The sequence below is a fragment of the Musa acuminata genome, chromosome BXJ3-2, assembly GCF_036884655.1.
Source record: "Musa acuminata AAA Group cultivar baxijiao chromosome BXJ3-2, Cavendish_Baxijiao_AAA, whole genome shotgun sequence".
In the NCBI taxonomy this organism is placed as follows: domain Eukaryota; kingdom Viridiplantae; phylum Streptophyta; class Magnoliopsida; order Zingiberales; family Musaceae; genus Musa; species Musa acuminata.
Genome location: NC_088350.1, coordinates 20,009,751 through 20,027,629, shown reverse-complemented (window position 1 = coordinate 20,027,629; position 17,879 = coordinate 20,009,751). Strand labels below are relative to the sequence as shown.

At 44.5% G+C, this 17,879-nt stretch overlaps 1 protein-coding gene across 1 annotated transcript in view; it reads left to right on the top strand.

Annotated features, from left to right (window-relative positions):
* Positions 1–4,280: 4,280 nt before the first annotated feature.
* The window catches only part of LOC103972827 (signal peptide peptidase-like 2), a 70,534-nt gene continuing 56,935 nt past the window's right edge, over positions 4,281–17,879 (top strand). The window contains exons 1-2 of the mRNA XM_009387196.3: positions 4,281–4,552; positions 6,475–6,633. Of these exons, the coding sequence (XP_009385471.2) occupies positions 4,394–4,552; positions 6,475–6,633 (318 nt within the window). The 5' untranslated portion in view covers positions 4,281–4,393. The remainder of the gene's footprint in view (positions 4,553–6,474; positions 6,634–17,879) is intronic.

The following is a 17,879-nucleotide window of genomic DNA, read 5'->3' as shown; positions in this document are numbered from 1 at the left end:
CTGTATCAAGTCACACGTCCCATCATTCACGTGATTGGCTTGTTGGGCACCTATGACTAGCACTAAGTGTTAGAACCCGAGCGGATTCTAACCTTGAGGTTGATCTCTTTAAGGGATCGGCCTCCTTGGAACTCTATAGGGGTTCCATCCTCCAAGTTATTGCTCAAAGGCTGCTAAGAAGATTCATCTATTGCTTATTAAAAGAGGATAAATACATGACTATTTATAGGGCTTCTAAATCTTAACTTCTAATATGACTCCTACTCAAGACTCATACTTCTAACCAACTCCTAATAAAACTCGTACTCTAAGAAGCAACCTCCCAACTAACCCTAACCCTAGCCGGTCTATTCACCTCTTTAATAGGGGTTGGCTAAGTAAGTTTTACATGAATGCCCCTTTCAATAAAATTCAATTAAGACTCTCCTAGCTAGAGTCCTAACAACTTATTGGATATCCAATAAGATAGGGACTACAGCGGATATCTCATATCTGAACCTTTACTCGTCGCAATACCTATAATATGTGTATGACCCTCTATGCCTAATATCGAGCTGGGCGTGAGTCATGCCTATTAGAACTCTTTCTGGCTAAGTGAATTATTATCTACATAATAATTCACTCGATTCATCGACTACAAACGTACTAGGCCACTATGCCGTAGCCCTAAAATGATAAAGGGAAATCCAATCTATTGGACCTGTTTGTCCTCAGTTATCGTATATCTATAGTTCCTCATCCATCTACTACCCCAAAGACCGTATACCGGGCATAGTGCTATCAAACTCATATGGTTTCTATTCGAGTGTCGCTCTAATCGGATTCTCACGAAGAACTCTTTCTCTCTCAATCTGAATGATCCTAGCTAGGGATTTGTTTGAGCAAGAATATATAAGATATTCCTTTTATGATACTAAGAGTGGATGATCCTCTATCGACACTCTATAGCCCTCGTAAGATTGGCTACCACTCCCGATGACCGGTTGTGTTAGATCTAAAACTTGTAGACATATAATCATGGTATCAAAGAGTGGAGTACTCATATAAGATATCCTTGGTGTCTCAAGTCTAAAGACTAAACACACTACTAGGATGACAGAATCGCTATCTAACAATAAGGTATCATAAATCATCTAGTATTCCATGAGCAGATCAATCAGTGAACTCATTCTCTAATGAGCACCTGCACTGTATCTCTAGTGTCCCCATATGAGCAACTATGAGATTAGCTGCCTCTATCATATGGAGGGATATATAGTATACTATACTGTCTGGTTATCTCGATATCCCTCTCGAATAATCTATGATCGGGATTATTTAGGACTTGTGTTTAAAGGTGAATCAATCTCATTATCATGATCTCATAATGATTCGATTCTCATTGCATAGATCCACGGACATCACAATATATCTATACAACAAGCAATATAAAGTAAAAAATTACTATAATAATAATAAGCAAAAAAACTATGTGTTATGTGTTAGGATCAAGAGCACTAAGAGGGGGGGGGGGGGGGGTGAATTAGTGTAGCGGAAATTTTTCACTATTAAAATCGAAAACTGCGTTTGTTTGATAAAAACAATTTCGATGTAAAAGCTGATTCAAAGATTACTTTAACTTAAGATTAAGCGAGATGACATTAAAGTAAATCTACAAAGGCAGTTTGCAGTTTATGATAAAAATCAGAATGCAAGTGCAAAATGAAATGCGACGTTCGTACGATAAAACCGGTTTACGTCTAAATGCCAATTTTGAAGATACTGAACTTTGAGATACGTTTTATAAATGCACAGAAGGCAGTTTGCAGTTATGATTGAAATCAAAACGTAAACGTAAACTGAAGTGTAATGATCGTACGTAAAAGCCGATTTACGTCTAAACGCAGATTCGAAAAGTTCTGAACTTAGAAACTCGTTCGTAAAAGCGCAGAAGGCAGTAGCTATTTAGGAGGTTTACAGTAAAGATAAAATGCTCAAAGTAAATGCAAACCGAGATTTAGAGTGGTTCGGTCAATCTTGACCTACTCCACTTTTGGCTTCCTCCTCCGACGAGGTCACCGACGTCAACTAGAGGCCTTCCTTCAATAGGCGAAGGCCAACCACCCTTTTACAGTTTCACTCCTTTTGACGGGCTTAGGAGACAACCCTTACAGAAATTTTCTCTCCTCTCTTTACAACTCAAAACTTTGAAGAACAGAGGGAGGAGAACTTGTGGCCTTTACAACAATTTTGAGCTCTAAGAATCACAGAAAAAGATCAAGATTTCGAGTGTTAGTTGTTCTCTTTCAGTTCTGAATGGGTGGGGTATTTATAGGCCCCAACCCAGTTCAAATTTGGAGCTCAAAACTGTCAATTCCCGGAATTCCGGGATCAGGCGGCTGCACCTCCTGACTGGGGCGGTTGCACCGCCTGGCAGAGCTCGAAGACTAAGCCTCTGGGCGGTGCCACCTCTGTCAGGGGCGGTTGCACCTCTCTGCCAGAGCTCGAAGACCGGGCTCAGGCGATTGCACCTCCTGACTGGGGCGGTTGCACCGCTTGCTAGAGCTCGAAGACTGAGCTCAGGCGATGCTACCTCCTAGCTGGGGCGGTTGCACCGCCCAATCTCCCTGGGAGACTTAGCCCAGGTGGTGCTACCTCCTGGCTTGGGCGGTTGCACCTCCCACAGCAATCAGGGTCCGAATGGGTATATCCATTTGGCCCAATTTGGGTTTTTTAGGGTCCAAATTGCCCCAAGATTAAGTTAATGGGATCACCTCCCATTTCCAACTTAATCATTGTGCTAACTACGATATTTTCTAAGACGTTTACTACAACTTGCTCCGGTGCGTCAATCGCTTCTTCCGGTGAGCTTCCGACGAACTTCCGTCGATCATCCGATGAACCCTCGGTGATGCTCCTGCGGACTTCCGGCAAACTCCTGGACTTACGACGATCCACTTGGCGAGTTCCGACGAGCTTCTTTGGCAAGCTTATGGCCTTCTCGGATTTGTTCCCGCAGAACCTCCGACGACTGTCCGAACTTCCGTCGAACTCTCGAACTCCCAACGTGATCATTGTCTTGACTCCAGCGCAACTCCTACTGCATGTCTTACTTTCATCGTAGTTAATCCTGCATATGTAAACAAAACTTCGATCGAGACAATTAATCCTAAGCAATTAACCAAGTTGTCCGGCATGTCATTGGTCCCTCGACGCTTCGTCCGATTCTTCGGCGCATCGTCCTCTCCTACTGCCTATTGCCCAATCGGCCAGTTGACTCCGCAACTCCGATATCCTTGGCACAATACCTGCTCTTCTTGGCTCGATGCCCGAGTCCACGGCCCGAAGCCTTCTGTCGATACGTCGACCGATCCACCGGCCCGACGTCCAATCTTCTGACATGTTCCTCCAGCACAATATGATTTTCCTGTTTTAATTGTCTCATCCTGATCGAGGCATCCTACGTCACTCAAAACGCAGATTAAATCATAAATATATATCAAGTAGTTTCATCATTAAAATACGAAATTCAATATTATGTTACACGTGTCATCACTCACGTGATTGTCTTGTAGAATACATATGACTAGCTGGCTATGTAAACCATATGCAACATATGATGATTAGATTAGGCAACACGTAACCACCACAAGTGATACATGACTAAATGACCAACCATCCAACCCCTTAATTGGCGTTAGCTAACGTGGGTGTTGGGTTCAGTAGACGTCATACCATGCCTCCACCAGAAACACCTCATGTTCCCTTCCTGCCATCGGTTATTTTGAGCATAACCATCTTAAAAATTACCTATAAAGAGGACCCTCAAGTATGCTCTCTCATAGAAAACTCCATTTTTAGTGTTGATCGACTAGTTCGATCGGACCTAATCCAAAATTAACTTGATTGTCAGAAGGATATTTATTGAAAATGCCCCTAACTAAGTTTTGTAGGTTTGATATTTTGTGAATAGTTGCTTGGACTAACTTAGAACAACGAACTTAGAACGAACTTAGAACGAACTTCGATTGGATCCAAATCATTATCTCATGTTAGATAATTAGAATATACACTAATATATTTAAATTTAAAAGAATAAATATAAAACCATATATATATATATATATATATATATATATATATATAATGTTAACGATAAAAAAGAACTGGACCAAATCAATTCACTTGTCTATACACGTAGCCTTTAGTAAACGCATAAGAAATTGTATGCAATGTCCGCCAGTTGGCGGACATGGACACATATAAATACGTGTGTACGTTGGTTTAGTATCCCTGGAGAAGGCGATATATATTGCCACAGGGTCTCGATTCGTTTTCGAGGAGAGTGGAGAGGAGAAGGGAGGGGAAAGCGGAAGGGTGGAAGAAGGGAGAGAACGAGGAAATTGTGTCGGCCATGACAATTCCAAGATCTTCTCCTTCTCTTCCTCTCCTCCATTTTGCCCTCGTTTTCCTATTCGCCTCCTCTCATCTCAAGGGTTTCGCCGCCGGTGATGCGTCGCAGGGCGGGGAATCCGCCTCCACGTCACCTGGCTGCAATGTCACCTCCCAAGATGTAAATATTCGTCCCCCCCCATTAGCTTTTTGATGTCTCGTTTCTATGTCTCTGACAATCTGGTGTGAGGATTTGGCAAAACGATGAATTGGTGCCATGTCCAGATCGACGCTTGATGAGTTATTCTAGAATGTGCATTCGTCTTGCTCTTCTCACAACAATCTCGTTGGGAAGTGATGGATATTGGTTAATTTGTTGATGTTGCCGGGATGCTCTAGCTTAAGCATCATTCAGTCTTTTGATTATGAGGAAAAACACATCATTTTTCTGCATTTGGAATCATAGTGCTTTGTGTCTTGTATTATAAAGCCCTACAAAATTGCAGCTGACAAGAACAAATATGAAATGCATAGAATATGGTTTAGGGTTTGAAATGCTGCTTAAGGTAAGTCACAGGATGTCCTTGCTAATCCATGAATAACTCATTGGCAACTTAGGTACCAAGAATGAGCAATTTCCTTCTTGAAAACTGTCCTTAGTTGTTCATGGCATGTACAGGAATTTTAACTGAATTCCTGTACACAGTTGGAGGATGATGATGAGGAAAACAGTTAGAAGAGAAGTGGAACAAAGAAAGAAAATAAGTTTTATTTAAATAGTTTAATTTTTTATTATTTATTTTGCATTGCCAACCCTCCAATTTCAATATCTTGATTCATCTGATCTAGTCCAATTTCAGTGCCTATCAGTGTGGTCAATCTTGACCCCATCATATTATCTTAAAGTTCCTATTATCCTCTTATGTATGCATCCTCATAAATAAGTAACTAGAAATAGTAAAAAAAAGAAAACTAAAAAAAATATGTTTCCTAAAAAATATTTGGCTGGTAAAAAGAAAGAGTTTAAGGAGAATTCAATTAGATGTGAGAATACAAACGCGATGTTTGTGGCTTCAATTGGGCCCAATTGCAACCTGTGAAAGAGTTATTGTAAGCTGAAATGTTTTAGATGATATGTCAGAGTGGTTTGCTTTTAGTTTTACCTAGACTTTATTATACTGATTGACAAGTGTCACAAACCAATATCCATATTTGATTGATCATATCCAGTTGGATTCTTCTGGTAATGAGTTCAACTAATATGTGTTTTAAAGTGGAACTTTCTTGCTCTCAAGCCTTTTATGAGTTTTTTTAATATCCTATATTCTTATAAGATAGAATATCATGTGACGTGTTCTGACATGACTCATTACTTTTAGTATCCTTCTAACTTTCCTGTATTTTCTATTGTCGAAATACATCTGAATTTGACTCTTATAGCCATATTCGCATCTGGGGTTAAGGTATCAGTGCATATAATATGTCATGTGCTTGCTGCGCTAGTGTTTTCTGAGTGAAACAATGACAATTGCATAGAGTCAGACATTTGTATGCGGTTTTCTTGCATGTCACCATAAAGAATGGGAGAAAAGCAAAGTTGAAGAAAGAAGGTGAACAGAAAGAGAGGAAAGGGCACACAAGAAAGTGAAATTGACAGGGGAAGCTTGTTGTAAGCAACTGTAACATATGTCTTGTGTGCAGCTCTCTTGGTTAACATAATTGGGAGCTTTAAAATGATGAGTACAATTCCTGATTTTATGAGAAGGGGATAATAGCACATATTTTCATCTATTTATATCACCCTCCTAAACTCAAAAATGCATCTATTTTGATTTATTAGTGTTGAAAGATTCTACTCTTTACTGCATCTCATGCATGCTAAATATTTTCACTAGAATAAATAATGGCTTCTCTTTGAATCTGAAGAAGCTCTATTAAGTTTTAGAAGCTGAATGTTATTGTAACAAGTTTACAACTAGATGGAATTATACGTATGTATATTTGCATATTCTCTCTAAGCATTTTCAAGCATGTTGTTTAATGGTTATCTGCTACAAGATACAAACTCTTATGTGTAGCAGACCTATATTTTTGTGTTTGCAGGTTAAAATAAAGAATTGGGTGAATGGTGATGAAAGTGCAAGCTTAGATGGACTTAGTGCCAGATTTGGTGCCTCGTTGCCGACCAGTGTTTCTAAAGCATTAAGACTCCCTGCTATTCTTGCAAATCCATTTAACTCCTGCAACAAATTATCTTCCAAGGTCAACATCCTAATTTTATATGCTGATCTTATAATATGTGCTCTAGACGTTTGTTGGATCTTTTTTTCTATTTGAAGCTGCTATGCAAAAAGCAATTGGCATGTTATTTGCAGTAGCATATAGGTTTCTTGTCTGTTGATCTCATTCTGAAATGGCCTCTCCATTTCTTTGAGTTGGTGCTTAATAGGATAAAGATGTAGAGTTTTTGAAGTCAATATCTTGTACAAAATTCCTTTGCTTCATTTTGATGTCAAGCATGATGATTATTATCACAATTCTTGAAAAATTGCTAGTCAGATCTTGCAGTGAGTAATTAAGTTCTTCATTCTTGTTTATTTCATAATTCTTCATTGCATTTCCAGTTCATTTGCTAAGTCGGTTAATTGAATGCTTCACTATACTATTATTATTTACCATAAGATGCACTGGACTACACACCTTAGACTCTTAGAGTAATAGTCAGATCAAGTAAGAATGATTTTTTGTGGAGGGATTGCTGGCCTCCTGCATTTTGCAATGCTTTTTGCCCTGTTCACAGTGTTTTTTGCTCTGATGAATAGTGCAGTGGCTGTATCAGACTTCTTGATTGATAGATAGTCTGTTCTGTTTGGAAAAAAAAAAGATGCACTCGACTATTAGAAGAATAACCAACCATCACCTTGCATCTATTGAACATGATATTTAAGATAGAAGGGAGGCTGCCAATAGGAGAAGCTACTATCTTTCTCAGTATCATATAGGCTATGTCTCATATCCTCTTATGAATCAATAATTACGGCTTTTTCCTTTCCTTTCTTGCCATAAACAAGCTATGTAGATCATCATGCACTGTGTTCTGTACCTTGGGTGGCATGACTAAAATATTGTTCTTCGATCCACGCACCATCCATCTATGTCTGAGTAGCAGGAACATAAGATTGGCCGCTCTGACCACCATCATCAGTTGAACCACAATATATTTGTGGACCTTAAGATCAAGCAATCATGAAGCCAAGCCTTTCCCTTGTTGTGATTACCAGATGCATGCTCTTGCTGTCTACTATCATAACTCCTAGATGATCGACTACCAGAAGTCTGGCCATGTGTTTCCACCAGGCATTATGCTTCCTCTCCTTTATCCTTTGACCTATGTCATCCCTTTTCCTTTTGCACGACCTCAATATCAAATTGAGAATGATGTGGGGGTCTTCTACTTCATCCAGTCTTTATCATCCTGATAGAGCTATCAGTCTTGGGTTCCTCTATTTCCTTATCAATGTCAACACAGTGAAGCAGACTCAGTGTATGCTTTGATGGATGTAGACTGGCTTCCCCAAGCGTCTATATGCGAGCTGGTTGAGAAGCCTCTAAATTAAGTCTTTAAACAAAGATTAAGCTTCAGATTTACCTAATTGAACTTCTTCAGGAATTGAACTTCTTCGACGAATTGAATAGATTTAATAGGAGGAAGGATGTTTGGGAAAAGAGCTGGTGGAGGAAGGGTAGAGAAAGAGAAGAGGTTTATGAATGTATTATGCTTGGAGCCTGAAAGCTCAAGAAGCTCAACTGAGCTTCTTATAGAGATCAGCTAACGATCTTTTGAGCTATTTACATAGCATCGGTTGCCTTTATTGCTTTGTTGCTGAAGTTGGTATAGCCAGTTGTATAAAGCGAGCAACAACTTTGATTCAGTGGTCATTATATATTGACACACAATATATTATCAATGCACTATAACATGGTAAAAGGCTGGTTCTGGTCCTTTGGATTGCCACATTTAGTATGTACTAGCATACTGACATTGGTGATATACTTTCTTCGTTCAATCAAAACATAGAAATAAAATTGAATTAGTTTCAGTCTAGAAGACACCAAATATTACACTGAAACATATACGGAATAAGGTTCTTGTCTTGACATTTGGACACTTCTCATATTGATCCACATCCTTTGACCCTTATAATTCCTCTTCTTTGACTTCTTCTGAAATGAAACGAGATGGACACGGAGGATTTCTTGCCTTATCTAGTAGTGGATCCCCTAAGCTCTTTGCTGTTCGAACCCATCAAACATCAGATTCGAGTCATCATTATAGAAGTGTGGTGTAATCAATCAAGCATCACATGGTGTCATCTATCAAGCTGCAGATGCAATGTTACCAATGCCTTTTATCATCAAGTTGAAACAGCAGGTCATACACGGTGTCCAAACTTAAAGCTTCCTATAATCCATCAATTGCTCACATATATGACATTATTAATCATATCTTAAAGACATAAGATGATAAGAAGAACTTCTAAACATGTACAATTAGATATATACAACATCAACTTATTAGAATACAAACAAGTTCAATCATATAGATGAAATAAGATTATAAGCTTTGATAATCACAAGCTAACCACATACAAAATACATGCCTTGCTAAGAACCTATGAAACATTATATGTGTTCAAAGCTTAGGAATGATATTTCTCGTAGGTTCCCTTGTCATATGTTGTTGGTAGCAGAGAAGTCATTGATGGTGGGCTGGTGGGTGATTTCAACTGGATGTGGCCCAAGTGTGCCCAAGACCTTTCTCCGTGCTGTCACGAACAAACTTCTAAACAGGATGTTTGATGTAATGCTTATGTATGTCCGTGTCTTTTGGTATGTTCATGCTTTGTACAGCATGTAGAGGGACGACCGAAGGCTTAATAGTCCCATTTTAGTTAGGTTGGTGGCCGCTTTAGATTTGTAAATAAAGGTTGTGTCATGTGGACACGTGTGAGAGATTTTCGGTCTGTAGTGGATCATTTTACCCTTTGTTGTGCAACTATTCAGAGCTTGTAAAGTCTGTTTGTAATTTGCATTGTCTATGAAGTGTTTTCGGAAATGTTTGCTTGTGGATCCCGAATGAGGCATTTTCTCTAACCCGTTCTCTCTTTTGTGGGTCCTAAGGGACATGAGAGGCTTCGGGGAAGCTGACCTTTGCGGACGGACACGCAAGGGTGCCGCACAACTTAGGCAAAACCAGTTAAGTCCGTGACAGTGCGGCTCAGGAGCATGCCTCAATTGATCCTAGTTTGATCATACTATATGAGCATGATATTGGTCAGATCGAACCAGATGACACACATCACTCAACCTTCCCCCTCCCTTACACGCGAGACCGACCCTGATATAAACCTAGGGTGGAGAGCTTCCTTCTTCCACTATGGCAAAGGCAACACTCACGTGGTGGCCCTCCTGTCACGGACAAATTTCTAAACAAGATGTTTGATGTAATGCTTATGTATGTCCGTGTCTTTTGGCATGTTCATGCCTTGTAGAGGGGCGGCCGAAGGCTTAATAGTCCTATTTTAGTTGGGTTGGTGGCCTCTTTAGGCTTGTAAATAAAGGTTGTGTCATGTGGACACGTGCGAGAGATTTTCGGTTTGTAATGGACCATTTTACCCTTTGTTGTGCAACTGTTCAGAGCTTGTAAAGTTTGTTTGTAATTTGCATTGTCTATTAAGTGTTTTTCGGAGATGTTTGCTTGTGGATCCCGATTGAGGCGTTCTCTCTAACCCGTTCTCTCTTTTGTTGGTCCTAAGGGACAATGGGAGGCTTCGGGGAGGCTGACCTTTGCGGACGGACACGCAAGGGTGCCGCACGACTTAGGCAAAACCAGCTAAGTCCGTGACAGATGGTATCAGAGCGGGACAAGCACTCATAGAAACACTTAGCATGCAAACGTGGGGGACCTAGCGGAGCTGTGTTGAGGGCAGTCAGCATACGCGCGACCGTTTGGGAGAAAACAGGCATGGAGATGTAGGAAAAAGGAGTCGCTCGGAGGAGCGGACATATGAGATTGGCATTCAAAGGAATGGGCAACCCTTCGCGCAAGAGACACCATGAGAACAGATAAGCTTGGAAGAATGCGGAGCGCACAAAGGTTGGGATGGTTGAGTTTGAGCTACGGCTCAACGTTGACAACTAGACTTGATGGTGCTCAAGGCAAGCAAGGCGCTTGGTAAAGGATGAGACCATGCAAGGTGGAATGAGTTGCTCAATGACCAAAAGAGTTATACAAAGCTCACAGAGGTGAGGGGAATTGCTAACTCGAAGAATTTGGTACTCATGCATGGGCTTGTATGCGGACGATGGAATGTTCGTGGCCATCCCAAGGCGACCGAAACTCGGCGCCATGGTGTCACGGACAAACTTCTAAACAAGATGTTTGATGTAATGCTCATGTATGTTCGTGTCTTTTGGCATGTTCATGCCTTGTACAGCACGTAGAGGGGCGGCTGAAGGCTTAATAGTCCCATTTTAGTTGGGTTGGTGGCCTCTTTAGGCTTGTAAATAAAGGTTGTGTCATGTGGACACGTGTGAGAGATTCTCGGTCTGTAATAGACCATTTTACCCTTTGTTGTGCCACTGTTTAGAGCTTGTAAAGTCTGTTTGTAATTTGCATTGTCTATGAAGTGTTTTTCGGAGATGTTTGCTTGTGGATCCCGATTGAGGCGTTCTCTCTAACCCGTTCTCTCTTTTGTTGGTCCTAAGGGACAATGAGAGGCTAACCTTTGCGGATGGACATGCAAGGGTGCCGCACGACTTAGGCAAAACCAGCTAAGTCCGTGACAGATGGTATCAGAGTGGGACAAGCACTCATAGAAACACTTAGCATGCAAACGTGGGGGACCTAGCGGAGCTGTGTTGAGGGTAGTCAGCACACGCGCGACCGTTTGGGGGAAAACGGGCATGGAGATGTAGGAAAAAGGAGTCGCTCGGAGGAGCGGGTATCTGAGATTGGCATTCAGAGGAATGGGCAACCCTTCGCACAAGAGGCACCATGAGAACAGATAAGCTTGGAAGAATGCGGAGCGCACAAAGGTTGGGATGGTTGAGTTTGAGCTACGGCTCAACGTTGACAACTAGACTTGATGATGCTCAAGGCAAGCGAGGCGCTTGGTAAAGGATGAGACCATCCAAGGTGGAATGAGTTGCTCAACGACCAAAAAGAGTTATGCAAAGCTCACAGAGGTGAGGGGAATTGCTAACTCGAAGAATTTGGTACTCATGCAGGGGCTTGTATGCGGACGATGGAATGCTCGTGGCCATCCCAAGGCGACCGAAACTCGGTGCCATGGAGCATTGAAACTTTCTCTTCGGCATGTGAAGGATACGTCCGTAGGAGGCTGAAGTGTGCAACGAGTTCAGCATGTTGCTAGGCCTTGAGGGGTGCAGTGGGGACTGTATTGACGGGGAGTCGCAATCTAGCAAGTGCGTTTGCAGGAGGCAGAACAATGCACAGTTTGTTCAGCAGATCGGAGTAGTCCAAGGGGATGGTGGTCTCCGAAACGAAGAGAGATGTTGCTCCAATGGGACAGTTATCCAGGAGGGATAAGTCCCGGCTCTCCAAAGAGAGAATCATGTGAGATGGACCTCACATGTTGAGGAGGAGTACCTCAACAAACAACAACTCCACGAAGCTCGATGGACTGAGCAAGCAGCGAGGAGTCGTTGCATGATCTCGCTTGAGAGAATGCATTAGTGGATGCATTGCGAGATCAAGTGGGGGAGCGACCCAAAGCAACTTAAATGAAAGCACACTTGGAGTCGATGTGGAGATCGGACTCAAAAGAGGGCTGACCCGTGGAATGGTAGGCGCGAGGGCCACCATCGACTCAATGCAAAAACGAGGAGCAGAGCAACTTGGGTGTAACTTGACGAAGTACTCAAGCCACATGAAGGGAGCCAGCATAGAAGTTGGAACGTGGAGTAGAGGCACAGTGCTTTCCTTAGACAGAGGTCAAGGACATGAACTCTTGCAGAGGCAAGAGTAGGATCATGTTGTTCCATGGGTCCTTCATTCTGATGGAGCGGACTCATCTTGCATGGTGCCAAAGATGAAGGGAGCTTCTGGGCACATGCACCTTATCTCGGAGAAGCATTTGATGAAGGAACTAAGGCGACTCAATTTGCGGGGGCGAAGTTGGGTACAGAAGGCCTTAGCACGGGGCAAGAGGACGCAGAGGCGGGTACTCTTGAAGAATATGCCACAGTGTTACCATTCGAGTTGCTATGAAGGAAGCGGTGCGCAGCGGAGATTGTGCTGGTAGGGGCAGAGGCCCAGGATCCAGACAATGGTGCACAAATTACAGTGAAGTCGATGGACTTCGGGAGCTACTAGGCGACGGACTGTCCTAGAGCGGTGCTTCATCTAGGTGTGACCCAAGAGTGGGTGGATGAAGGTCGATTGCCAAAGGAGCGAACAAAATCGAAGGTGGAGGAGACCCTGCGATGTAATGGCAGAGGCCACACATGGAGGGTTCACAATTCGAGTTTATTCCACAAGGATCAGAATGCAATGGAGATGTCACCAGGAGGCGACATGGTGCAGCGGATCGTGGTGGAATAGTTCGTGGCAATGCGATACACACGACCTAAGCCCGTGAGGGATTAGATCATATGGAGGTATGATCGGGAGCTACTGGGAGCTCCACTTCGGTGAACAACACGATGGCAAGAAGGGCTATGGATTCAAGGAGTGAAGGCCATGGTACCGCAGAGGCGGGTCTTCCGGGCGTGCATCGAATTTTGCATCGGATGAAAACCTTGGTCATCAGCATATGGGGGTTGGGTTCCACCAAGGGAAAAGTTCGAATGCAAGTACCAGTGAGTTCCATGGGAGGGACTTGATCATGCAGAGGTATGATCGAAGCAACTGGAGAGTTGGACTACTTCAGAGCTCATATTCGCTTAAGGGAGCCCGGCAAGTCAGAGGACAAGGCCGAGTAAGCGAACGTTGCTACCAAGGAAGCTAAGGAGAACAGAATCGGTGCAAACCCTACAACGTGATGGCAGAGGCCATGCATGGGAGTTGCAGTCTGTCTTTCCATCGACCAAACGGACTGCTTGGAGAACACAGAGGTGTTGAAGCAGGGGGTCGAAAGGGGCGATGAAGCGACGACGAGTCCAGAGGGACTTAGCTACCCAAAACCAAGCATCAGTTAGAATGGAGGTGGACTTGGAGGAGTGCCAAAGAGGCATATCTACTGATTGTGAAGAAAAGGGATGCAGATGCGAGGCGACGGATAGTAGGGCCATGGGCATGGCAGCGCCATGGTACCGCAGAGGCGGGACTTCCGTGAAAGTCATTGATCCCTTGCTCTCATGGAGGGAGAGCGTTTGGTAGTGAAAGGGGCCGAGGAGGTGGAGCATGCAGAGGCAATCTCCAAGTACCGAGACAAGGCTGAAGGGCAGAGGCCGAAGAACTTCGTAAGACCGGTGTCAATGTGCTTCTCATCAAGATAGCCGAAAGTGAAGGACTTCGGGTCATGCAAGAGTGCATAACCAAGGAATGAAGCAGGCAGTACGCGGTGCTGTACCTTTGCTACTCAGTGGAGTAGGCGCCAGGGTTGATGGAGAAGACGGTACAATCTCAGAGGCGACCAAACCTATTAGAGAATTACTCCAAGTTGGGGTGAAATCTTCCTGCATTCCAGAAGTTCGATGGCATTGAAAAGGTGAATCACAGTAGCTAACTCAACGCAAGGAGTGCAAACACTTCAAGTGCTTCAGAAGTGTGAGCAAAGAGCAGGCGAAGGCCAGTAACCAGCTCGATGTATGAAGTACAACCTTGAGGAGGCGGGCGAAGTCAAGTAACCTTTGCCTTCTCAACTGTTAAGAGAATGGGCGAAACCGAGTATCCCAATTCTCTTATCTATCCAGCAGAGGAGCTCTGCACAAGTTCAAAGGCCTTTCGAAGATAATGGAAGACAATAGTTGTCAAATCCTCACCAACGGTGATCAGTGCTACTAAGAGTAGATTGTCCGCTTCATTTCCCAACGAAATGCCAATCGAAAGCGGAAGTGATGCGAACCTACTTGGATGTGACAACTAAGTGAAAGAAGAGTCAATGAGCAAATTTTGTGGAGGAAGGACCCAAAAACTTCAAAAGTTTGCGAGATGATGCTCGTTAAAGCTCCAACAAGCATCCACCCAGTTCAAGCAGCATGAGGCATTTGAGAGACTGGCACAGTAAGGATGGTCTTTTCCTTCATCTAGGGGATCCGCAGGAATCAACAAGGATCAACACAACTCAGCCAACCCCACACCAGAGTCAGAGTTATTGGTGAGTTGAAGCAGCATGGCGGATCAAAGGTTCGACTACTCAAAAACAACAGTGGAGAGCAGCTAGGAGCCAAGAGGCGCATTGTAGCTGGAGCAGAAGATTGAAGACTCAGCAAAGGCGAGGAGTTGCAGTGTCGACAAAGGCTTCAACGAGGACGTCGAAGGAATAAGTGGGGGAGAATGTCACGGACAAACTTCTAAACAAGATGTTTGATGTAATGCTCATGTATGTCCGTGTCTTTTGGCATGTTCATGCCTTGTATAGCACGTAGAGGGGCGGCCGAAGGCTTAATAGTCCTATTTTAGTTGAGTTGGTGGCCGCTTTAGGCTTGTAAATAAAGGTTGTGTAATGTGGACACGTGTGAGAGATTCTCGGTCTGTAATGGACCATTTTACCCTTTGTTGTGCCACTGTTTAGAGCTTGTAAAGTCTGTTTGTAATTTGTATTGTCTATGAAGTGTTTTTCGGAGATGTTTGCTTGTGGATCCCGATTGAGGCGTTCTCTCTAACCCGTTCTCTCTTTTGGTGGTCCTAAGGGACAATGGGAGGCTTCGGGGAGGTTGACCTTTGCGGACAGACACGCAAGGGTGCCGCACGACTTAGGCAAAACCAGCTAAGTCCGTGACAATGGAGCATTGGAACTTTCTCTTCGGCATGCGAAGGATACGTCCGTAGGAGGCTGAAGTGTGCAATGAGTTCAGCATGTTGCTAGGCCTTGAGTGGTGCAGCGGGGGCTGTATTGACATGGAGTCGCAATCTAGCAAGTGCGTTTGCAGGAGGCAGATTAATGCACAGTTTGTTCAGCAGATCGGAGTAGTCCAAGGGGATGGTGGTCTCCGAAACGAAGAGAGATGTTGCTCCAATGAGACAGTTATCCAGGAGGGATAAGTCCCGGCTCTCCAGAGAGAGAATCATGTGGGACGGACCTCACATGTTGAGGAGGAGTACCTCAACAAACAACAACTCCACGAAGCTCGATGGACTGAGCAAGCGGCGAGGAGTCGTCTCATGATCTCGCTTGAGAGAATGCATTGGTGGATGCATTGCGAGATCAAGTGGGGGAGCGACCCAAAGCAACTTAAATGAAGGCACACTTGGAGTCGATACGGAGATCGGACTCAAGGGAGGGCTGACCCGTGGAATGGTGGGCACGAGGGCCACCATCAACTCAATGCAAAAACGAGGAGCGGAGCAACTTGGGTGTAACTTGGTGAAGTACTCAAGCCGCATGAAGGGAGCCAGCATAGAAGTTGGAACATGGAGCAGAGGCACAGTGCTTTCCTTAGACAGAGGTCAAGGATATGAACTCTTGGAGAGGCAAGAGTAGGATCATGTTGTTCCATGGGTCCTTCATTCTGACGGAGCGGACTCATCTTGCATGGTGCCGAAGACGAAGGGAGCTTCTAGGCACATGCACCTTATCTCGGAGAAGCATTTGATGGAGGAACTAAGGCGACTCAATTTGCGGAGGCGAAATTGGGTTCAGAAGGCCTTAGCACGGGGCAAGAGGACTCAGAGGTGGTTACTCTTGAAGAATATGCCACAGTGTTGCCATTCAAGTTGCTATGAAGGAAGCGATGCGCAGCGGAGATTGTGCTGGTAGGGGCAGAGGCCCAGGATCCAGACAATGGTGCACAAACTACAGTGAAGTCGGTGGACTTCAGGAGCTACTAGGCGACGGACTGTCCTAGAGCGGTGCTTCATCTAGGTGTGACCCAAGAGTGGGTGGATGAAGGTCGATTGCCAAAGGAGCGAACAAAATCGAAGGTGGAAGAGACCCAGCGATGTATTGGCAGAGGCCACACATGGAGGGTTCACAATTCGAGTTTATTCCACAAGGATCAGAATGCAATAGAGATGTCACCAGGAGGCGACATGGTCAGCGGATCGTGGTGGAACAGTTCGTGGCAATGCGATACACACGACCTAGTCCCGGGAGGGACTAGATCATATGGAGGTATGATCGGGAGCTATTGGAAGCTCCACTTTGGTGAACAACACGACGACAAGAAGGGCTATGGATTCAAGGAGTGAAGGCCATGGTACCGCAAAGGCGGGTCTTCCATGCGCGCATCGAATTTTGCATCGGATGAAAGCCTTGGTCATCAGCATATGGGGGCTGGGTTCCACCAAGGGAAAAGTTCGAATGCAAGTACCAGTGAGTTCCATGGGAGAGACTTGATCATGCAGAGGTATGATCGAAGCAGCTAGAGAGTTGGACTGCTCCAGAGCTCATATTCGCTTAAGGGAGCCCGGCAAGTCAGAGGACAAGGCCGAGTAAGCGAACGTTGCTACCAAGGAAGCTAAGGAGAACAGAATCGGTGCAAACCCTACAACGTGATGGCAGAGGCCATGCATGGGAGTTGCAGTCTGTCTTTCCATCGACTAAACAGACTGCTTGGAGAACACAGAGGTGTTGAAGCAGGGGGTCGAAAGGGGCAAGGAAGCGACGATGAGTCCAGAGGGACTTAGCTACCCAAAATCAAGCATCAGTTAGAATGGAGGTGGACTCAGAGGAGTGCCACGGAGACATATCTACTGATCGTGAAGAAAAGGGATGCAGATGCGAGGCGACGGATAATAGGGCCATGGGCATGGCAGTGCCATGGTACCGCAGAGGCGGGACTTCCGTGAAAGTCATTGATCCCTTGCTCTCATGGAGGGAGAGCGTTTGGTCGTGAAAGGGGCCGAGGAGGTGGAGCGTGCAGAGGCAATCTCCAAGTACCGAGACAAGGCTGAAGGGCAGAGGCCGAGGAACTTCGTAAGACCGGTGTCAATGAGCTTCTCATCAAGATAGCCGAAAGTGAAGGACTTCGGGTCATGCAAGAGTGCATAACCAAGGAACGAAGCAGGCAGTACGCGGTGCTGTACCTTTGCTACTCAGTAGAGTAGGCGGCAGGATTGATGGAGAAGACGGTACAATCCCAGAGGCGACCAAACCTATAAGAGAATTACTCCAAATTGGGGTGAAAACTTCCTACATTCCAGAAGTTCGATGACATTGAGAAGGTGAATCACAGTAACTAACTCAACGCAAGGAGTGCAAACACTTCAAGTGCTTCAGAAGTGTGAGCAAAGAGCAGGCGAAGGCTAGTAACCAGCTCGATGCATGGAGTACAACCTCGAGGAGGCGGGCGAAGTCAAGTAACCTTTGCCTTCTCAACCC